General features: G+C 38.2%; 1 protein-coding gene across 20 annotated transcripts in view; it reads left to right on the forward strand.

The window, feature by feature from the left end:
* Positions 1-16,813, forward strand: part of TERT (telomerase reverse transcriptase) — a 292,351-nt gene that overhangs the window by 11,699 nt on the left and 263,839 nt on the right. For 19 of the 20 annotated variants that reach the window (XR_011920876.1, XR_011920877.1, XR_011920878.1 and 16 more), the window contains exon 2: positions 10,157-11,603. Coding sequence is in view for 14 of the 20 variants with exons in the window: in XM_072411989.1 (XP_072268090.1) it covers positions 10,157-11,603 (1,447 nt within the window). In the remaining 6 variants the exon portion in view is untranslated. The remainder of the gene's footprint in view (positions 1-10,156; positions 11,604-16,813) is intronic. The other variant, XM_072411998.1, reaches the window with a different exon arrangement.

Raw genomic sequence — 16,813 nt, forward strand, 5'->3', positions numbered from 1 at the left:
GGACGGGACAGCAGCTGGGAAGGATACATTTTGATACATTTGGACCATAAGACGCAGGGACTTTTTCCCCCCACTTCTGGGGGGAAAAAAGTGCGTCTTATGGTCCGAAAAATACGGTAGTTGGTCCAGAGGAAGGCAAAAAACCTCTTGGTACTATTTGTTTCAACAGGGGAAAAAAATTCCTTCCTGATTCCATGAGGCAATCGAATGTCCCCTGGATCAACAGTCACTGTTATTTTTACTTTAAAGCCTTAATACCCAGTTTTATTCTGTGCTTCTGGAAAAACATCCAGCTTTTTCCTAAAGCAATCTATAGTAGTTGCCTAAACAACTTCCTGAGGGAGCTGATTCCACATTTTCACAGACCTTGCAGTGAAGAATCCCTTTCTTATCTGGAGCTTAAACTTTTTTTCCTCCAGACGCAAAGATTGTTGCCCTCTTGTTCTTTGTAATGTTCTCAAAGTGAATAATGGGGAAGAGTTCTCTATATGGACCCCCTTAAACGTCTCTTCTCAAGGGAGAATAGATTCAGTTCAGCTAATCTCTCCTCATAGCTTTGCTCCTCCATTCCTTTTAATGATTTAGTTGCCCTTCTCTGCACTCTCCCCAATTCAACAATGACCTTTTTGTGAACTGGTGCCCAAAACTGGACTGCATATTCCAGATGTGGTCTGACCAATGCTTTCTACAGGGGCAGGATTATATCTCCATATCTACAGTCTTTTCCTCTTTTAATACAAGAAAGTACTTTACTAGCTTTAGATATTGCAGTTTGGCATTGAATGCTGTTATTAAGTCTATCATCTACCAGAACCCCCAGGTCCTTTTCCATTTCTGACTCCCCCAAATGTATTCCCCCTAGACAGTATGAAGCATGCATGTTGTTAGCTCCCCAGTGCATAATTTTACATTTATCTATATTAAATGGTATTTGCCACTTGGCTGCCCAACCAAACAGTACATCCAGGTCTGTTTGTAGATTATAGACATACTGTATGGACCTAATTCCAGTACATAGTTTGGTGTCATCTGCAAACACAGAAATGGTACTTTTAATCTCAAACTCTATATCATTTATAAAGATGATAAACAGTAAAGGTCCCAACCCTGAACCCTGGGGTACACCACTAATAACCTTGGACCATTCAGAGTACGAATCATTAGTTACAACTCCCTGGATGCGGTCTTTAAGCCAGTTCTCTGTCCATTTACAGATCGACTTTTCTAAACCTATCGACCCTAGCTTGCATATTAACTGTCTGTGGGGTACAGTGTTAAATGCTTTAGCAAAGTCCAGATACACTATATCAACTGCTATTCCACTGTCTACCTGTTTACCTGCTTACTTCCTCATAAAAAGAGAGTAAATTTGTTTGACAACTTCTGTCTTTCTTGAAGCCATGCTGACTATCACTTATAATATTATTTTCTAGCAGAACCTCCTCTATGTGGTTCTTTATCAAACTTTCTAGGACCTTTCTAACTATGAATGGTAATCTAACAGGTCTGTAGTTAACTGGTAATGACTTTGCTCCCTTTTTAAAGATAGGAACCACATTGGCCTTCTGCCAATCCATCGGTACCTTGCCAATAACTAAAGAGTCTCTAAAAATTAAAAATAATGGCTTTGAAATAACTGAGCCCAGCACTTTGAGGACACGTGGATGTAATCCATCAGGTCCTGGTGCTTTGTCAACTTTAATTTTTCCCAGCTGTTTCTCAGTCATATCAATGCTGAGCCATTGTGACTCGTTTAAGGCAGTGACATTGCTATGAATTTGGACTTGAGCTCTGCCATTTTTCTTTGTGTACACAGAGCTAAAAAAAGTATTTAGTAAATCTGCCTTGTCCTTATCCCCAGTTACCAACGCAGCGAAATATTTTAGGGGCCTACATGCTCAGATCTGATCTTTTTGCTAATAATATATTTGAAAATTTTGGGGGGGTTTGCCTTACTTTCCTTTGCAATCTGTTTTCATTTTGAAGTTTTGCACATTTTATCTCCTTTTTATATATTTTGTTATATTCTTTATAGGATTCAAATGATGAAGGTGATCCTTCATTTTTATATTTTTGGAATGCCCTTTTCTTGTTTGTTATGTTTTTTTTTAACATCAGCTGTGAGCCACATAGGTTTTAATTTTAGCCTCTTAAACCTATTACCCATTGGAATATATTTTTCAGTTTTCTTTTGTAGAACAGGCTTGAGACATTCCCATTTCTGTTCTGTGTTCTTTGAGCACAATATTGTCTCCCAGTCCAAGTCACAGAGAGCAACCCTAAAAAATGGAAAATTTGCTCTCTTAAAATTAAATGTTTTTATCTTTCCTGTTTTTGCTTCCTGTTTACAGCTTACAATATTATGGTCACTGATACCCAGATTCTCACATGTGTTATAAGCTCTGCATTGTTAGAAAGAACTAGGTCCAGCAGGGTATCATTTCTAGTTGGGGCTTCTATAAACTGTACCATAAAATTATCTTGTATTAAATTCACAAATTTCCTCCCTTTTGCTGTTTCTGTAGTGCTATTACTCCAGTCAATGTCAAGGTAGTGCTAGTAGTTGATTTTCGATTTCTTCCTTAGCACTGGGGGGGCCTACAGCAGACTCCAGTACTTAAATGTGTGTTATTCAACCCCACATTCAACTCCACCCATAATGCCTCAACCTCATTGCTTGTTCTGTCTGCAATTTTCTTCTTTCACATTCACTTTTAGATCACTTCTCACATACAGACAGACACCACCACCCTTTCTTTCGACTTTGTCTTTACAAAAGCGTATACCCAGGAATATTGACAGCCCAGTCATGCGAAGAACAAAGCCAGGATTCAGCAATACCAACTAAGTCATAATTCTCTTCACTCATTAAGGCTTCCAACTCCCCTCTCTTGTTTGCTAGACTTCTAGCATTGGTGAACAGGCTCTTTAAATCATTGCTGCATTTACAATCATTGTTTGCCAAAACCCTTTTTTTTTAGTACAGTTAGTACTGCCTAATCCAATGTTTGTTTGTAACATTGGAAGCTCCTTACAATTATCCATAATCCTCCCCCCAACTATCCCCAATCCACCCTCCACTAGTGTCTGAGCCCTGACTAACCTTTCTGCCACCTTATTTGACTGTCCCACCCCCTTCTGTTCTAGTTTAAATATCCCTCCAATATTCCCCTAGCACATCAGACCCCCTTTCATTTAGGTGCAAACCATCTCTGGCATACTGGTTGTACCCCAATGAAAAGTCAGCCCAGTGCTCTATGAGCCCAAACCCTTCCCTTCTGGACCAGGACTTAAGCCATGCGTTTAGGTGTCTAAGCTTCTGCTTCCTTTCCTCTCTTATGCACAGCACAGACAATATTCCAGTGAAAATACCCTTGGAGGTCCTTCCCTTCAACTTGAAGCCTAGTTCTTTAAACTGATTTTTAAGGATCTTCCAGCTTCAATATATCTTGTACCCCGATAAAAAGTCTGCCCAGTGCTCTAGGAGCCCAAACCCTTCCCCTTTACACTAGGACTTAAGCCATGAATTTAGGTGTCTAGGCTTCTGCTTCCTTTCCTCTCTTATGCATGGCACAGGCAATATTCCAGAGAATATAACCTTGGAGTTCCTTTTCTTCAACTTGAAGCCTAGTTCTTTAAACTGATTTTAAGGATCCTCCATCTTCCATATATCCTGTCATTGGATCCAACATGGACCAAGACAGCTGGGTCATGCCAAGCCCCTCCCAGTAATTTGCCCACTCAATCCACCACATGCTGAACCCTTGTATCAGGGAGACAGCAAACCAGTCAGTCCTCCTGATTATAGAATCCCCTATGACAACCAATTGTCTACACCTTCCTGCATTGCCTTCCCCATCCCTACTAGATGAGGTGCTCTCCCGGCAGCAACATATAAGGCTGCCAACACCGAGTTTGCCATCTGTACATCTTCACAAAGCTTTACAAATTTGTTAGGGTGCTCAAACACAGAGCTGACCTTCCTTTTCTGGGAGCCCCTACCACTCCCTCTGACTACAGTAACCCAGTTCCCTACATGTCCATCCTTAATAACCTCTCCACCCTCATTCTTCATGTTTTACAGGCAAATCCACCAAAGTTTGCATATGATTTTTTAAATTACAAGATTAAAAAAATCTCACTGTTAATTTAAAGTAAACTTCACAAACATATTACACTGTTTTAGGATAATGTCCTCACAAAACTTGGGATACTCAGGCCTACTTGAGTTTCAGGCCTACTGTATTGTCACATTCTCATATACATGAATATACTAATTCCACTATATAGAGCTTCACCTAGACCATATAATGGGCCATATTAAGGTTGGGAAAGATACACTTTCATCACTTTCATCGGTAAACCTGTGTGATCTGGCAAACCTGGAATGGATTTTTTAAAAGTCATTTGGCTATCTGTTAGCAAATGTTTCCAATCCTGGACCAGTTCTATTCAAGGCTTGCTGAAACACCAAGGGTCACTGATAAGTGTATCCTCTCCAGCCTTGGAATTCTTTAATGAATCAGGCCTGTTATGGAGAGCTAAAAGGTAATAGGGTTGTAACAAGGAGTAAGTATTTGTGGGACTACAAGAGTCAGGAAGGGTTAGGGAATTACACAAGTTAGTACTTATCTTTATTGAATGCATACAATGGTCCAAATGATCATGTCAAACTGGAAACAGCCAGGCAGGGAGAAAACTGGCATTTCCATATGCATATCAAGAAAATGTCAGTGTCAGCACTCTGATATCTGTAGTTAAGAATTATACACTTGGCAAAAATGTATCCGCATGTGGACAACCATTGCTGGAGATGTAAGATAGGTAGTCTTTTACACATAATCTGGGAGTGCCCTTTGTTGAGCTCCTTTTGGTCTCAGGTGGCAGATGTTGTACTGGAATTAACTAATTTTGTTTTGAATTGATTTCTCAATAAAATTTAAATTAAATAAAAAAGGAAAAACATCTCTGTCAAGGGTCAGCTGTACAGTTTTAAAACAAGCTTACAGCTGGCATAAACTTGTTTTACCCTTCACATGCCACATGTCACTATTAGAGAAGGGGTAAATATATATGCATGTTTTTTTTGGTTTAAGATAAAGAATTGAAGATTAGGACTACTGAGTTTTTTTTGGCTATTTATTTTTCAACAAACAGAAAGTAACATCACAACTTTTAGAGTTAACGCTGGTTCAAGACGTGAAAAAAAATTCTTCAGCTGTTCATATGACAACTTTCTAGTATGGGAACTCCATTTACTGTAGATATCCTTCCTCCCCTTTTCATATTGTGTTTCTAGGACATAAAGTTAAGGGAATTCAGCCCAGTGTAACAAATTGCATAGTTCTCCCCAGAGGGTTTTAGCCGGTTGCTCCGCCCTGCTGCTGTGCCTACCCCGCCAAGCTGGGATTTCCAAAAAAAAAAAAAAAATAGGCTGGCTGTAAAATGAATCCATTGCTAGAGCTGTGTGTGAAGTATGCATGTCGTTCTGCATCCTCACAGCTCTCTGTGTACAAACCTTCATATCTCCTAAACTGAATTTCACAATGACTTGTAATTTTCAGGGTGCACAGGGGATATAGACATAGATACTAGGTACTAATCCCCCCCCCCCCCAGTTTTAAAGAATTTCAAGATATGGGGTAACAAATATAAAAAGTTATGAAAAATGAACTTTGGGGTTGCTGTTTCAGAGGAAAGTGCAACTAGGAGTCCTAAATTAAAAATACAAATTGGGGATCCCGGGGCCACTAAAATAGCAAGGAGGATTGGGGTGGGGCCCCTAAATATATACCTACCTGTCACAAATCTATACCTATGAAACTACTGTCTGCTTCTCTTCTTTGAACCCCAATTTCTGAGGTGGGGGGTACAAAACTGAAAATATAGGTGAAAGTGGGGGACACATTCTCCCCCTATAATTTCATTACTACAGCATCATTAGAACATAAAACACTCTGCCCATCCAAATGGGCTTCCCTGCCCTGTTACACATTCCTGTCCACTCAACTAACATTTTGAACTTCAATTTCTCTGGAATGGGGAGGTGTAAGAAACAAAAAATATGGATAAAAGTGGGGAACATCTGTGATTACCATCCCCTAATACTTCATCACTATGGCATCATTAGAACATAATCTCTGCCCACTAAAATTTATTGGGGTTGAGGTACTGGAAGGTTACAGTCATTTGTAACAAGGAAGTGCATTTTGATGGACAGTTTTTTTTAATGTTGTAATGATGCCATGGTGATGAAAGGTGATAGCCACAAGTGTCTCCCACTTCCACCTATATTTTTGTTTCCCTGCACCTCCTAATTCTCGAAAAATTGGGGTTTGTGGTAGGGATTCAAACAGATGTGTGTAACAGAGCAGGCAGCAAATTTTGCTAGGTAGAGATTTATGTTCTCATAATGCCAAAGTAATCACATTTTAGAAAGGTTTAGCCATAAGTGTCCCCCACTTGCACCTACAGTTTGTTTCCTATGCCTCCACGTGTACTTAAAAAATTTAATGTCAATACAACCAACGGTTTAGAAGATATGAAGGTTTGAACACAGCGAGTTGTTAGGTTGCAGAATATGACAAGCAGCTTTTACACTCACATAGCTATCACACTGTGCTGCTGATGGCATTACACACTGTGGATAAACTTCACAGCCAGTTTTTTTTTTTTTTTTTTATACTATGGGCAGTGATGAGAGAGGGTCAATGGCTGTCCTGTCCCCATCTGATATCACATGCATTATGACATTAAAGCATCACCACATTTTTAAAATTATATTAAAGAGTGACTTTCTCTGTTATAAATTGGAAAAATGTGTTTTGTTTTTTTTTTTTGTTTTTACACTTTTTTGGGGAGGACCTCTCCCCTTCAGTCTTCACTTCCATTTCCGTAAAGACCAAAGGGGAAATCCGCAGCGTCCTGGGATATTTGTGTCACATATCCCAAGAGGCTCTGAACTGCTCCTTCTGTGCATTCATCTTCAGAGGCTTTCTTATGATGTAAAAAGTGTTCAATATCATGCATGCGCAGTGCAAGGCAGCACTGGTGGTACAAGTGAGCATTAGAGAAAAGGTGGAAGCTGAGCCAGCGTGGGCCTGCTGGGCTAATTTTGTAAAAGCATCAAGTGAAAAAAAAAACTAACTAAACTATATTTAACTAAATATAGCCTCAGGAGCATAGCTGAAGTTAGGCTGAATTCACACCGGCAGTCAAGTTACATTTGTCCATTCCTCATGCCAGGAACCACTGCTGCTTAAAAAAGGCTAGCTCTGAAAAAGCACAACACTTACCGCCTGTTACCAATCCTAGGTGCCTAGCAGTTGCCAGAAGTCACTCAGAATGGGTAAATGTTTTTTGCTGCTAAAATGAACTAAGCCTAATTTGTTACACCACATCCATTATACTATTACACTACTACAAAGGATTTGCACTCTTAAAACACTAGAAAGTTGGATCACAATACACGGCATAGGACAGTTGTGGCAAAATACATATAATGGAAAAATTGGATATACTAATGGGGTAGGCATTACAAAGTTGGAACAAATTATAGGAAGAAGGTAGAACACTGAAACAATAGGAGGTTACTGGATACCCATGGCAACTGGGAGCACTAAGTTTGCCATGTTTTGCCACACACCCTTTTTGACACCTGGGAGAACACTGAAATTGGATTAAAAAAATGTGTTAATCAACTTTTTTCCTTCATCCTCCTGGATTGCCTATATCAGTGGTCCCCAACTTTTTTTTTTATCTAGGGGCTGCTGTTGACTTGATAAAACTTGCGGGCCACAATGCAAACTAACATTAAAAATGTATGTTTAAAACTAGAAAAGTTTTTAACTTAAAATTAAATTCAATCAAAATGTTTCTAGTTGCCGAAAATGTACATGCACCAAATAAAAGAAATGACAAATTAAGAATTTATGCACTTTATGCCCTTTTTTTTCTTGCAAGATTTTGTTAATGAACGATCCAAAACCCAAGTTATCATACAGTGCTGGCAGGTCATTTATTGCTCCCCGTTTACCTTTCCTGTACCAAAGAGCAGAAACTATACCATGCAAAGCACCCTTTCAGTTATAGGGGGTCGTTAACCTTCTTTGTACCCCAAAATCTCTGCAATGGATACTTTTAGGAGAAATGCAATTTATGTTACAGGTAGCCAAGGGGTACATGTTCTTACTTCTTACCGTTCCTGAGAAATTAGGGTTCACAGAAGGTAAGTGGACAGATATGTGTGACAGGGTAGCACGGTATGATAGATTATAGTTTTTCTTTTCTTAGAACATAGGCGGACAATTATATGTGACCGATGGTAGGAGTGATAACATTTTAGTGTGTGTGTGTGTTGGGGGAGGGCACAAGTCTCCTACATTTCCTTTTTTTTACTGTTAAAGAGACGTTGGGGTTCGCAGAAGGGAATTGTCCATCTCAGAATCTCCTTTGTACCCTGAAAATTTCACATTTCTACGATGATGATGATGATGATTGATGGAGATATGAAGGTTTACATGGGATTAATGACCGCTCTCATGCTGCTGCTGGGATTATCCCACAGTACAAGGTGGTCAGGGAGCAGCCACAGCTGATTTTCAAGTCTATAGTACATGCCCAGTCGGAGGGAGCTCACACTGAGCATGCTCAGAAGCTCCTTCTCTTGGTAGCACAATCTCGATAGAGAAACATAGGAGATTCGCATGCCCCATCCCCCACAGGACAACAAACGGAGATAGCAGAGAGGGAATGAGGAGAGGGCCGGATGTGGCCCACGGGACGTAAGTTGGGCACCCTTGGCCTACATGATCAATGACTCTGCCTCCTCCAGGAAGTACAAGAACAGTATAAAAGACTCTCATGAGATCCTCATAAGCATTTGTGCTTTTACTGCTCCTCTCCTGATTTTTGTTTTCTCCTCCCCAGCAGGTCACCTGAGGGTTCAAGGACGCTAACCCAACTTTCTGCCTAGGTAGACAAGATACTAGTAAGCCCCTAACAGAAGGGACTAGGTTTGGTTCTGGCTTCCCATTTATCATAAGACTCCATGATGGTGATGTAACATTCCCCACAATTTGAACTAAAATGGCTTAGGTTGGTTTGCTCTGCAGCATTTAGCCAAGGGAGACCTGGAACATACATTGAGAGAGAAGCTGGCAATGGAAGCCTAGCTGATTTACACCTGCTTTGTATTCATTATGAATATTCTTAGAGGATCCTAATTTTGTCATCTAAGTGTTAAGAAATGGAAGAGATTGTGTTAAGAGATACTTATCTGGCCAGTCTTGTGTTGTACACTACCACAGTGTATGACACCCTATTTATTTTCACACAGCAGCAAGATCAAGAAATTAGTTGTCTGCCCTCTGCTTGGCAGCATTCAGCATCTCTTGCTTCCCTTTAGCTGTGCAGCCTGAGATATAGGCCCTGATTTAATAAAGTTCTCCAAGGCTGGAGAGAATACACCTTCACCAGTGAAGCTGGGTGATCCAGCAAACCTGCAATGGATCTAGTCCAGAATTGAAAACATTTGCTAACAAATAAGTATTGAATTGTAGCAAATCCATTCCAGGTTTTCTGTATAACCCAGCTTCACTGATGAAAGTGTATTCTTTCCAGCCTTGGAGAACTTTAGTAAATCAGGGCCATACTCTCCCAGCATCCCCAGCACATACTCTGAGACTGTTCACAGCTGAAGGGGATTTAGCATCAGAATAGTCTATACCTTCATTCTGCCCTGCCATTGGCTGCTAGGACTTTATAGGTGCTATAAAGGTGCCTCATATGGCTTTCTGCATACTGTTGGCCAATATTGACCTCTCTCATTTTGATAAAACACATTTTTTAATTGTTAGCAGTATTTTTAATTTTTTTTGTTTGGATTGATATCAGCAAGTCAATTTGATTTGCCATGAGACTATTGTTGCCAATTAGCAGAGAAAGAAACAAAAATCTATGCAGGAATCCTAAATGCCTGCAACAATGCGGTACCAAGGTCAAAAAAACATTCTTTATCCAATGCTTCATTAAGTGAATGCACCCATGGAGGTTCAACTTTTCTTAAAACTTATTAGTTAAAGTAAATATGTACTTAGATAACTTTGCTGATTTTAACACATACTTTATATTAAAATGTTTTTTTTTTTTTTTTTAGACTTCAACTCAAAGAGAAGTTGTTGCCAGAGTAATTCGACGTATCTGTGAAAAGAAGAAAAAAAATGTTTTAACATCTGGTTATGGCTTGGCTGAGGAAAAAAACTCAATACAGGTTTTGCTTACACCAAATATTTGCAGTTATTATCCTAATTCGACAACAACTACTGTTAGCTCCAGTGTTCTCTGGGAAACCCTTCTTTGTAGAGTTGGAGACAATATAATGATGCACTTGCTTGAAAACTGTTCCTTGTTTATAGCTGTACCACCCACATGCTGCTATCAAATTAGTGGCCTACCAGTGTACAGTCAATCCAGGAGAGACACCGTTTTACCTGCTTGGTTTAAACAGAGTTTTACTTTTTACAGAAGCAATACTTTATTTAATTTTATTCAGAAAAGCAGAAAATCTTCTAAACTGTCTTTTTGCAAAACAAAGTCCTGGAGGAAGCAAACTCTGGGAAAAATCCAAGATACAAGGGCCAACTGGGCAAAAAGAGATGTACATAAACCCGGCACTTTAGTGCCAACCCGTCCAAGAAATGTTGGTACATCTGCCACAAAAAAGTGTACAAAAAGGTCTTCAGATTCCGATGTGTGTAGTATTCCTCATAAGAAATACAGAGCTCTGCCATTGAATACATTAAATTTCGGTTTTACAAAGCAAACAATTAATTCTGCTGTTCCTCAAATTAGAGACTTTCACAATGACCCTGTTTACATTGATTTTGGCAAGCTGTTGTATTCAAAGCAAGTATCAAAGGAAGGTTTTTTGAGAACTTTTTTTCTCAACATACTCGAAGGTAACACTAAAGGCAGTCTAAGTCTGATCGAAAATGTATTCCTAAATGCCAGCCTGTTTATAGAGAACTCTCATACAGAGTGTTATTTTCAAAGAATGAATGGGAAGAAACTTCCAAATCGTTACTGGCAAATGAGACACGTTTTTAAAGAAATAATACAAAATCATAAAAAATGTCCTTATTCACAACTCTTAAAAAAATGTTGTGATGTAACAGAAAAGGGGATGAAAGTCCATAGTTTTACCAACCCCTTATTAAACTTGGGATGTGATCAGTCAGATGAAAATAATCCATGCAGTACCCTAAAAAGTGACTTTAAAAAAGGTGAGACTGTCAAATCTTCATCACAAAACATGGTGGATGGTACTACTGAAAGTGAAAGACCAACTATAAAGTCTGTTAATGAATCTGAGGTTTTGTTTCTTCTTGAGAAGCATAATAGTACCTGGCAAGTATATACTTTTGTCAGAGAATGTTTACACAGAGTGGTTCCTGAAACATTATGGGGTTCCAGCCATAACAAATATCGCTTTTTGAAAAATGTGAAAATGTTGCTTAATTTTGCCAAATCTGAAAAAATGTATTTGTCTGAGCTAATGTGGAAGATGAAAGTGGAAGATTGTCTTTGGCTACATCTTAAGAAAAGTAAGCATTTCTTCTTTAGCTAATAGTTTTTCCTGACTACCGTTTTAATATTTCACCATTTTACAATGTATTACACATGCAATGAGATGTTTCATATCTAGGTATGCAGGAAAGACTTAATACTTGAATTGGTTATTCTCTACCTTTTTGGACCTCACCAAAGTTGTTCAAGCTGGCTAAAGCAACAAGTCCGTTGCCTAATTTCTAGTGAACAAATTTGGGTACTTGTGAAAGGTAGATGTGAAAAATACTATTTAGTAAAGCCTATTAGAAGGTAATTACAGTCAGCTGGACTTATTCTGCAAAGATGGTGTTTCTCAGATATTCATACCACCTATTTGGTTCTAATAAGTGGGAGGAACATACCCATAATACGTGGCCCAATCACCATGCCATGTGCCAAGACAGATGATTTTTGACAAAGAACATTATTGAAAGTGTAAAAGTTAATGTAGTCTAATATATTCAAATATATTGTTTGGAAGTAAAGCTATGAAGCAATGTAGGACACAAGGTTCTTTTGTCCTACATTGGATGTGCAACCTGAAGTACTCATTCATACATGTTGAGGCATTAGCATAAATAAGACCTGGATTAATAAAGTCTAATAATTTTTTGCAGAGGTTAGCCATGAGAGCGTGAGAGGGTAATGTTCTCATAATTTTAACTTCATTCACACTCAAAGCTAAAAAGCTAAGTGAGAGGGCATAAGATGACATGTTCATTAAGAGTGATTTGTGTGAATGATAAAGTTCCAGATAGGCAAATGATTTGCAAGAGAGCTGGGCAGCCCTCACGACCAATTAAAAAATCCCTTTTACTTCTGTTAAGTGTATTTGATATTACCATATTCTTATATTCCTAATAGTCAAAGTAAAGTCACTGGTGAGACCAATTGCTCATTGCAGAAGACAGTGTGCTAGACCTTTTCTTAATAAGCATAAGGAAAAGGCCATATCAGAGAGAGGACATGATACATTATTGAGGGTAATACCAGAACCTAAAAATATAAAGTTTGAAGCATTAGGAACATTTGCATGGGAATAAGGAAGGTAGGAGAGAAGACAAACGATACAAACAAAATACCTTAGTTACCTAAATGCAATGACCTCTAAACATATTCTACAGATATAGGCATCTCCAATACCCCTAACATCTCCCAATATCACTAGTATGCTTTGATATTATTAATTATCATACATTTTTTAGCTTTAAGGTCTTTTTGTAAAATTCACGTGCATCAGACTGTGGTTGCAATGACATGGCTAAAGAAAGAACAGATAACAGAATTCAAGAACCTCCCTTTTCTCCTTATTTTCTCTCTAAGCATGATGGCACTGAGCCTAGTACTTATGTTTAGCAGCACTAGGATCCCTGATTCAAATATCTGTCCGCATACGATCTGCACAAAGTTTGTGTGTTCTCACTGTATTTATGTGGGTTTCCTCCGGCATGACAAAACATACTAGTGGTTTATTGGCTTCCTCCCAATATTGCCTTAGAATGTTAATAACATATGATTTTGGTAGGTACAATACATTGTGAACTCATCTGGGAGACATCTGGTGACAGGAGTATAAGCAAATACTACATTTTACCTTCTGTTAAAGCCCTAGTCTTATAATTATAAAGGCACCAAAATACATTTTTTGTATTCATTTGAGACCACAACACCCTTTTTAAAATTCAGATTTTCAAACAAGGTGATTTATGAAGTCCATAAAATAAATATTTTATAAGGATCAACTAGAGGCAGAAAATTGACAATGCTTCTTCCTCGCTGATAGGTATCTCTTGGCTGCCAGACACACTTGACATAATATTCTAAATTAGCTCAGCTGTCCCAGAGGCACAGAAAACAGCAGTATTTTATGAAATACTTGCATTCCCATCAACATGCCAATGACCTTTAGATCATCACAGTTGTTCCACTGGTGTGTTTTTATACTCTATTGCTTCAAACGATATCTTCATGTTGTCATAGAACTTCTGTAGATACACAGAATGGGCAATCCGTATACTTGGTTTTGGAATTGCCGTTATGACGTAAGTCTGCCTTCAAGCTTCTATTTGAGGAATCAAAAATAGACTCCATTTAGAGGGAATGTGGTCTTGTGACAAGCTGTTAAAGAGTCCAAAAATGTCATGGCAATATTACAATGAGCCATCATCAATTGTGCCAAGTTTAGGAACAATTTATTATTTATTTTCCCTGTATGGAAAGCTATATGTAATTATGATCATTGTTTTTACAATGTTGTTATTATTTATAACTTTGGTTTGCTCTGTGAATCTTTTTTTGTTTTATACCCCTTCTCTCTTTAATAAGGTTCTTTAGTCTCAGCATTACTCCTTCTATTCACTCTTATCACATCTTTATGCATAATCCCTAATACGTTTATCAACCCACAAGATTTCCCTTCTCATCACACACCACAGCTAAGCAAGTTTTCCTCTTCACTATACAATCATGGTATTACACCATAGAGGTCTCATATTTGTCTCTCTTCAATCTTCACACAAAGTTTGTTCCTTCTCCCACATGATGCTCCAATTCTCCCTTTCTCCATTGTCATAGTAAACTTACAGGGGGCAAAGCACAGGTGATTACTGCACTGATGCTATTATATGACCGTAAGTGCTGGCTCTTGCCGACACCTCTGTCTTTCATTTGCCCCTCATATGACCACTAACTATTGTCCGCGTCACGCTCCCTCCAGCTGCCAGGGCTGTCCCGCTGACCTAGGTGATGCTGCATGGGAATTGAGTAGACCATTTGACAGGTGGGAGTAACCAGAGGACGTCACCCCATCTACATACAGTAGGTGTATGCAACGCCTAAACATGTGCACGTGATCTAGTCTCTTGCCTAACAGTAGAACAACCAACAGGCTCTGTTCTTTTCACATTCTTCCTTTTTATAGAGCTCTATGGTAGCCTCCCTTTTTTTGCTATATGTTTCTGGATCTCTGATAAGCCTATTTTATAACTCCTTAACATTAGAGAGAAGGCTTTAGATGCCTTTTTTTTAATTATTTTTCAACGCCTATATACTGAAACACCTTTTTATTTTAATATAGAAGCAGTTCTTCCATTTGAAGTGTTTTTCCAATTTTTGCTGATGCACATAGAAGTTCAAATTAAATGTTACTTCTTGATCTAAAGGCAACATATTACTCTGACATAAAGGATTACTTTAAATCAAACCATTAACCCTTTAACAATGTTAAACTGACCATCATAGATTCAAATAAGTTAATACCTTGACTCACACTCTTACATGTAATACTACATATTCACCCCTCCATATTCTAATATCTTCCTAGATATATACCGTATCTTACATTTATATCTTTACTTACCTTTATCTATGTATCTTTTGTATTTTAATTAGGTTGCCTATACAAGCTTATTCTAATTACATATTTTACCTATATACGTGTATGACCTTTGTTGTATACAGAACTTGTGAATGAATATATAAAAAAATATATATATAAAAAAATTTTTACTCATATGTTTCTTCCTAACAAATTTTGTTATTTGTCTCATGCTACCTTGAATTTATGTGGGACCCATGAACTGTGACTGCAATACAAGAACTTAGTCTAGTATAATGTCCTAAGAAACCCCTTACTAACCAACAGTGCACAGACTATACTAAGCTTGATTGTAAATATCAAATATTAAAAAAGCTTTTATGTTTTTATATTTTCTAATATATGTTTGCTTAAAAGAGCCCTCCTTGTTTCCTTATTTTTTTTACCGCGTTGGCAATATTCCAGAAACAAATTGAGTTAGAGAGAGACCAACCTGTATTACTGTACTGTATTAACCTATACCTTAATCAATTTTTTTTTTTTTTTTGCATTCTGAGCGTTGCATGGTTAGATGGTCTGAACTTTTTAGTACATCCACTCCACTTCTAAGAAGATTGGTAACAGTCTTGAATGTTTTCCAGTGTGAAAAGAATATTCTTTCTCACTGTAGAATGATGGATTAGAATTGTTTGGATATAGCCTTCTAACCCTTTCTAGATTGATGGCCAGCAATAATCCAAAAATCATTGCTGATATATTTCCTCTTTGAAATTGTGTTAGCACACCTTGAATGCTCTAGACCAGGAAACTGCCAAAACATTTCTGCCTTTATAGGGTTGTTCACAGTTATCGATGAACAGTTAATAGAGTGCCTTTGACTTACTTACTCTCTTAATTCCTTAGAAATATTGTACCTAATTTTATCAAACTGCTTCCTCATTTTGACTTGGTCTCTGTTAACATATTACACACTGTTATTTGATATTACATGTATGTGATGTTGTTGATCTGAGATTGTATTACCCTAATTTTAAGACCTGTGAGAAACTAGATATTAAGTAACAGTGATCCATATCCCTAAAGAGCTATGATGAAAATATAATGAATACTTTTTTGTGACAATCCCTTGACAAAAACAATTCTAAAATTATACGGAATATAGGTTTTTATCTTTGAAAAATACTTTATTAGGGTTGTAGGTTGGGGGGTAATTACATTTGAGTTATTACATTTACATTACAGTTTAATGATGTCCTTATACTGTATTTGGTGATCTGTTCCTTGCATTTATGCAACTGATGAGTAATTTCCTAGCTAGCCCCCAAAAGTGAAGGTCTGAAAATTATTTTTATGAAGGAGTATTTAGCACTTTCTAATGTTTGTTACACTAGGTCAAGGGTGCCCAACCCACATCTGGCCGGTGGAGCTGCCAGACCTGGCCCACTCCTCATTCCCTCTCTGCTCGTTGTCTTGTGGGGGATGGGGCGCGCGCATCTCCTATGTTTCCCTATTAAGATCATGCTACCAGGAGAGGGAGCTTCCTGAGCCATGCTCAGTGTAAGCTCCCTGAGAGTGGGCTTGTACTGTACACATGGCAATCAGCTGTGGCTGTTCCCCGCCCACCTTGTACTGTGAGATAATCCCAGCAGCAGCAGCAGCTGTGTCTTTGTCCATACAGCTATCATTATCCCTATCTAAACCTTCATTTTGATTATCATATAAATGTGAACATTTTCAGGGTACAAAAGGGGACCCTGAGAGCTGTAAATAATAATTTCAGCCCCCTAAACATACCAAGTTGCTAGATAGGGGTCACAAGCATAAAATTCTAATAACATTTAGGAATATTTTCACATTAGGGAGGGCTATTTCAAGACCTGGGTTCCCAAA

This window comes from Pyxicephalus adspersus, chromosome 5 (genome assembly GCF_032062135.1).
Source record: "Pyxicephalus adspersus chromosome 5, UCB_Pads_2.0, whole genome shotgun sequence".
Taxonomy (NCBI): domain Eukaryota; kingdom Metazoa; phylum Chordata; class Amphibia; order Anura; family Pyxicephalidae; genus Pyxicephalus; species Pyxicephalus adspersus.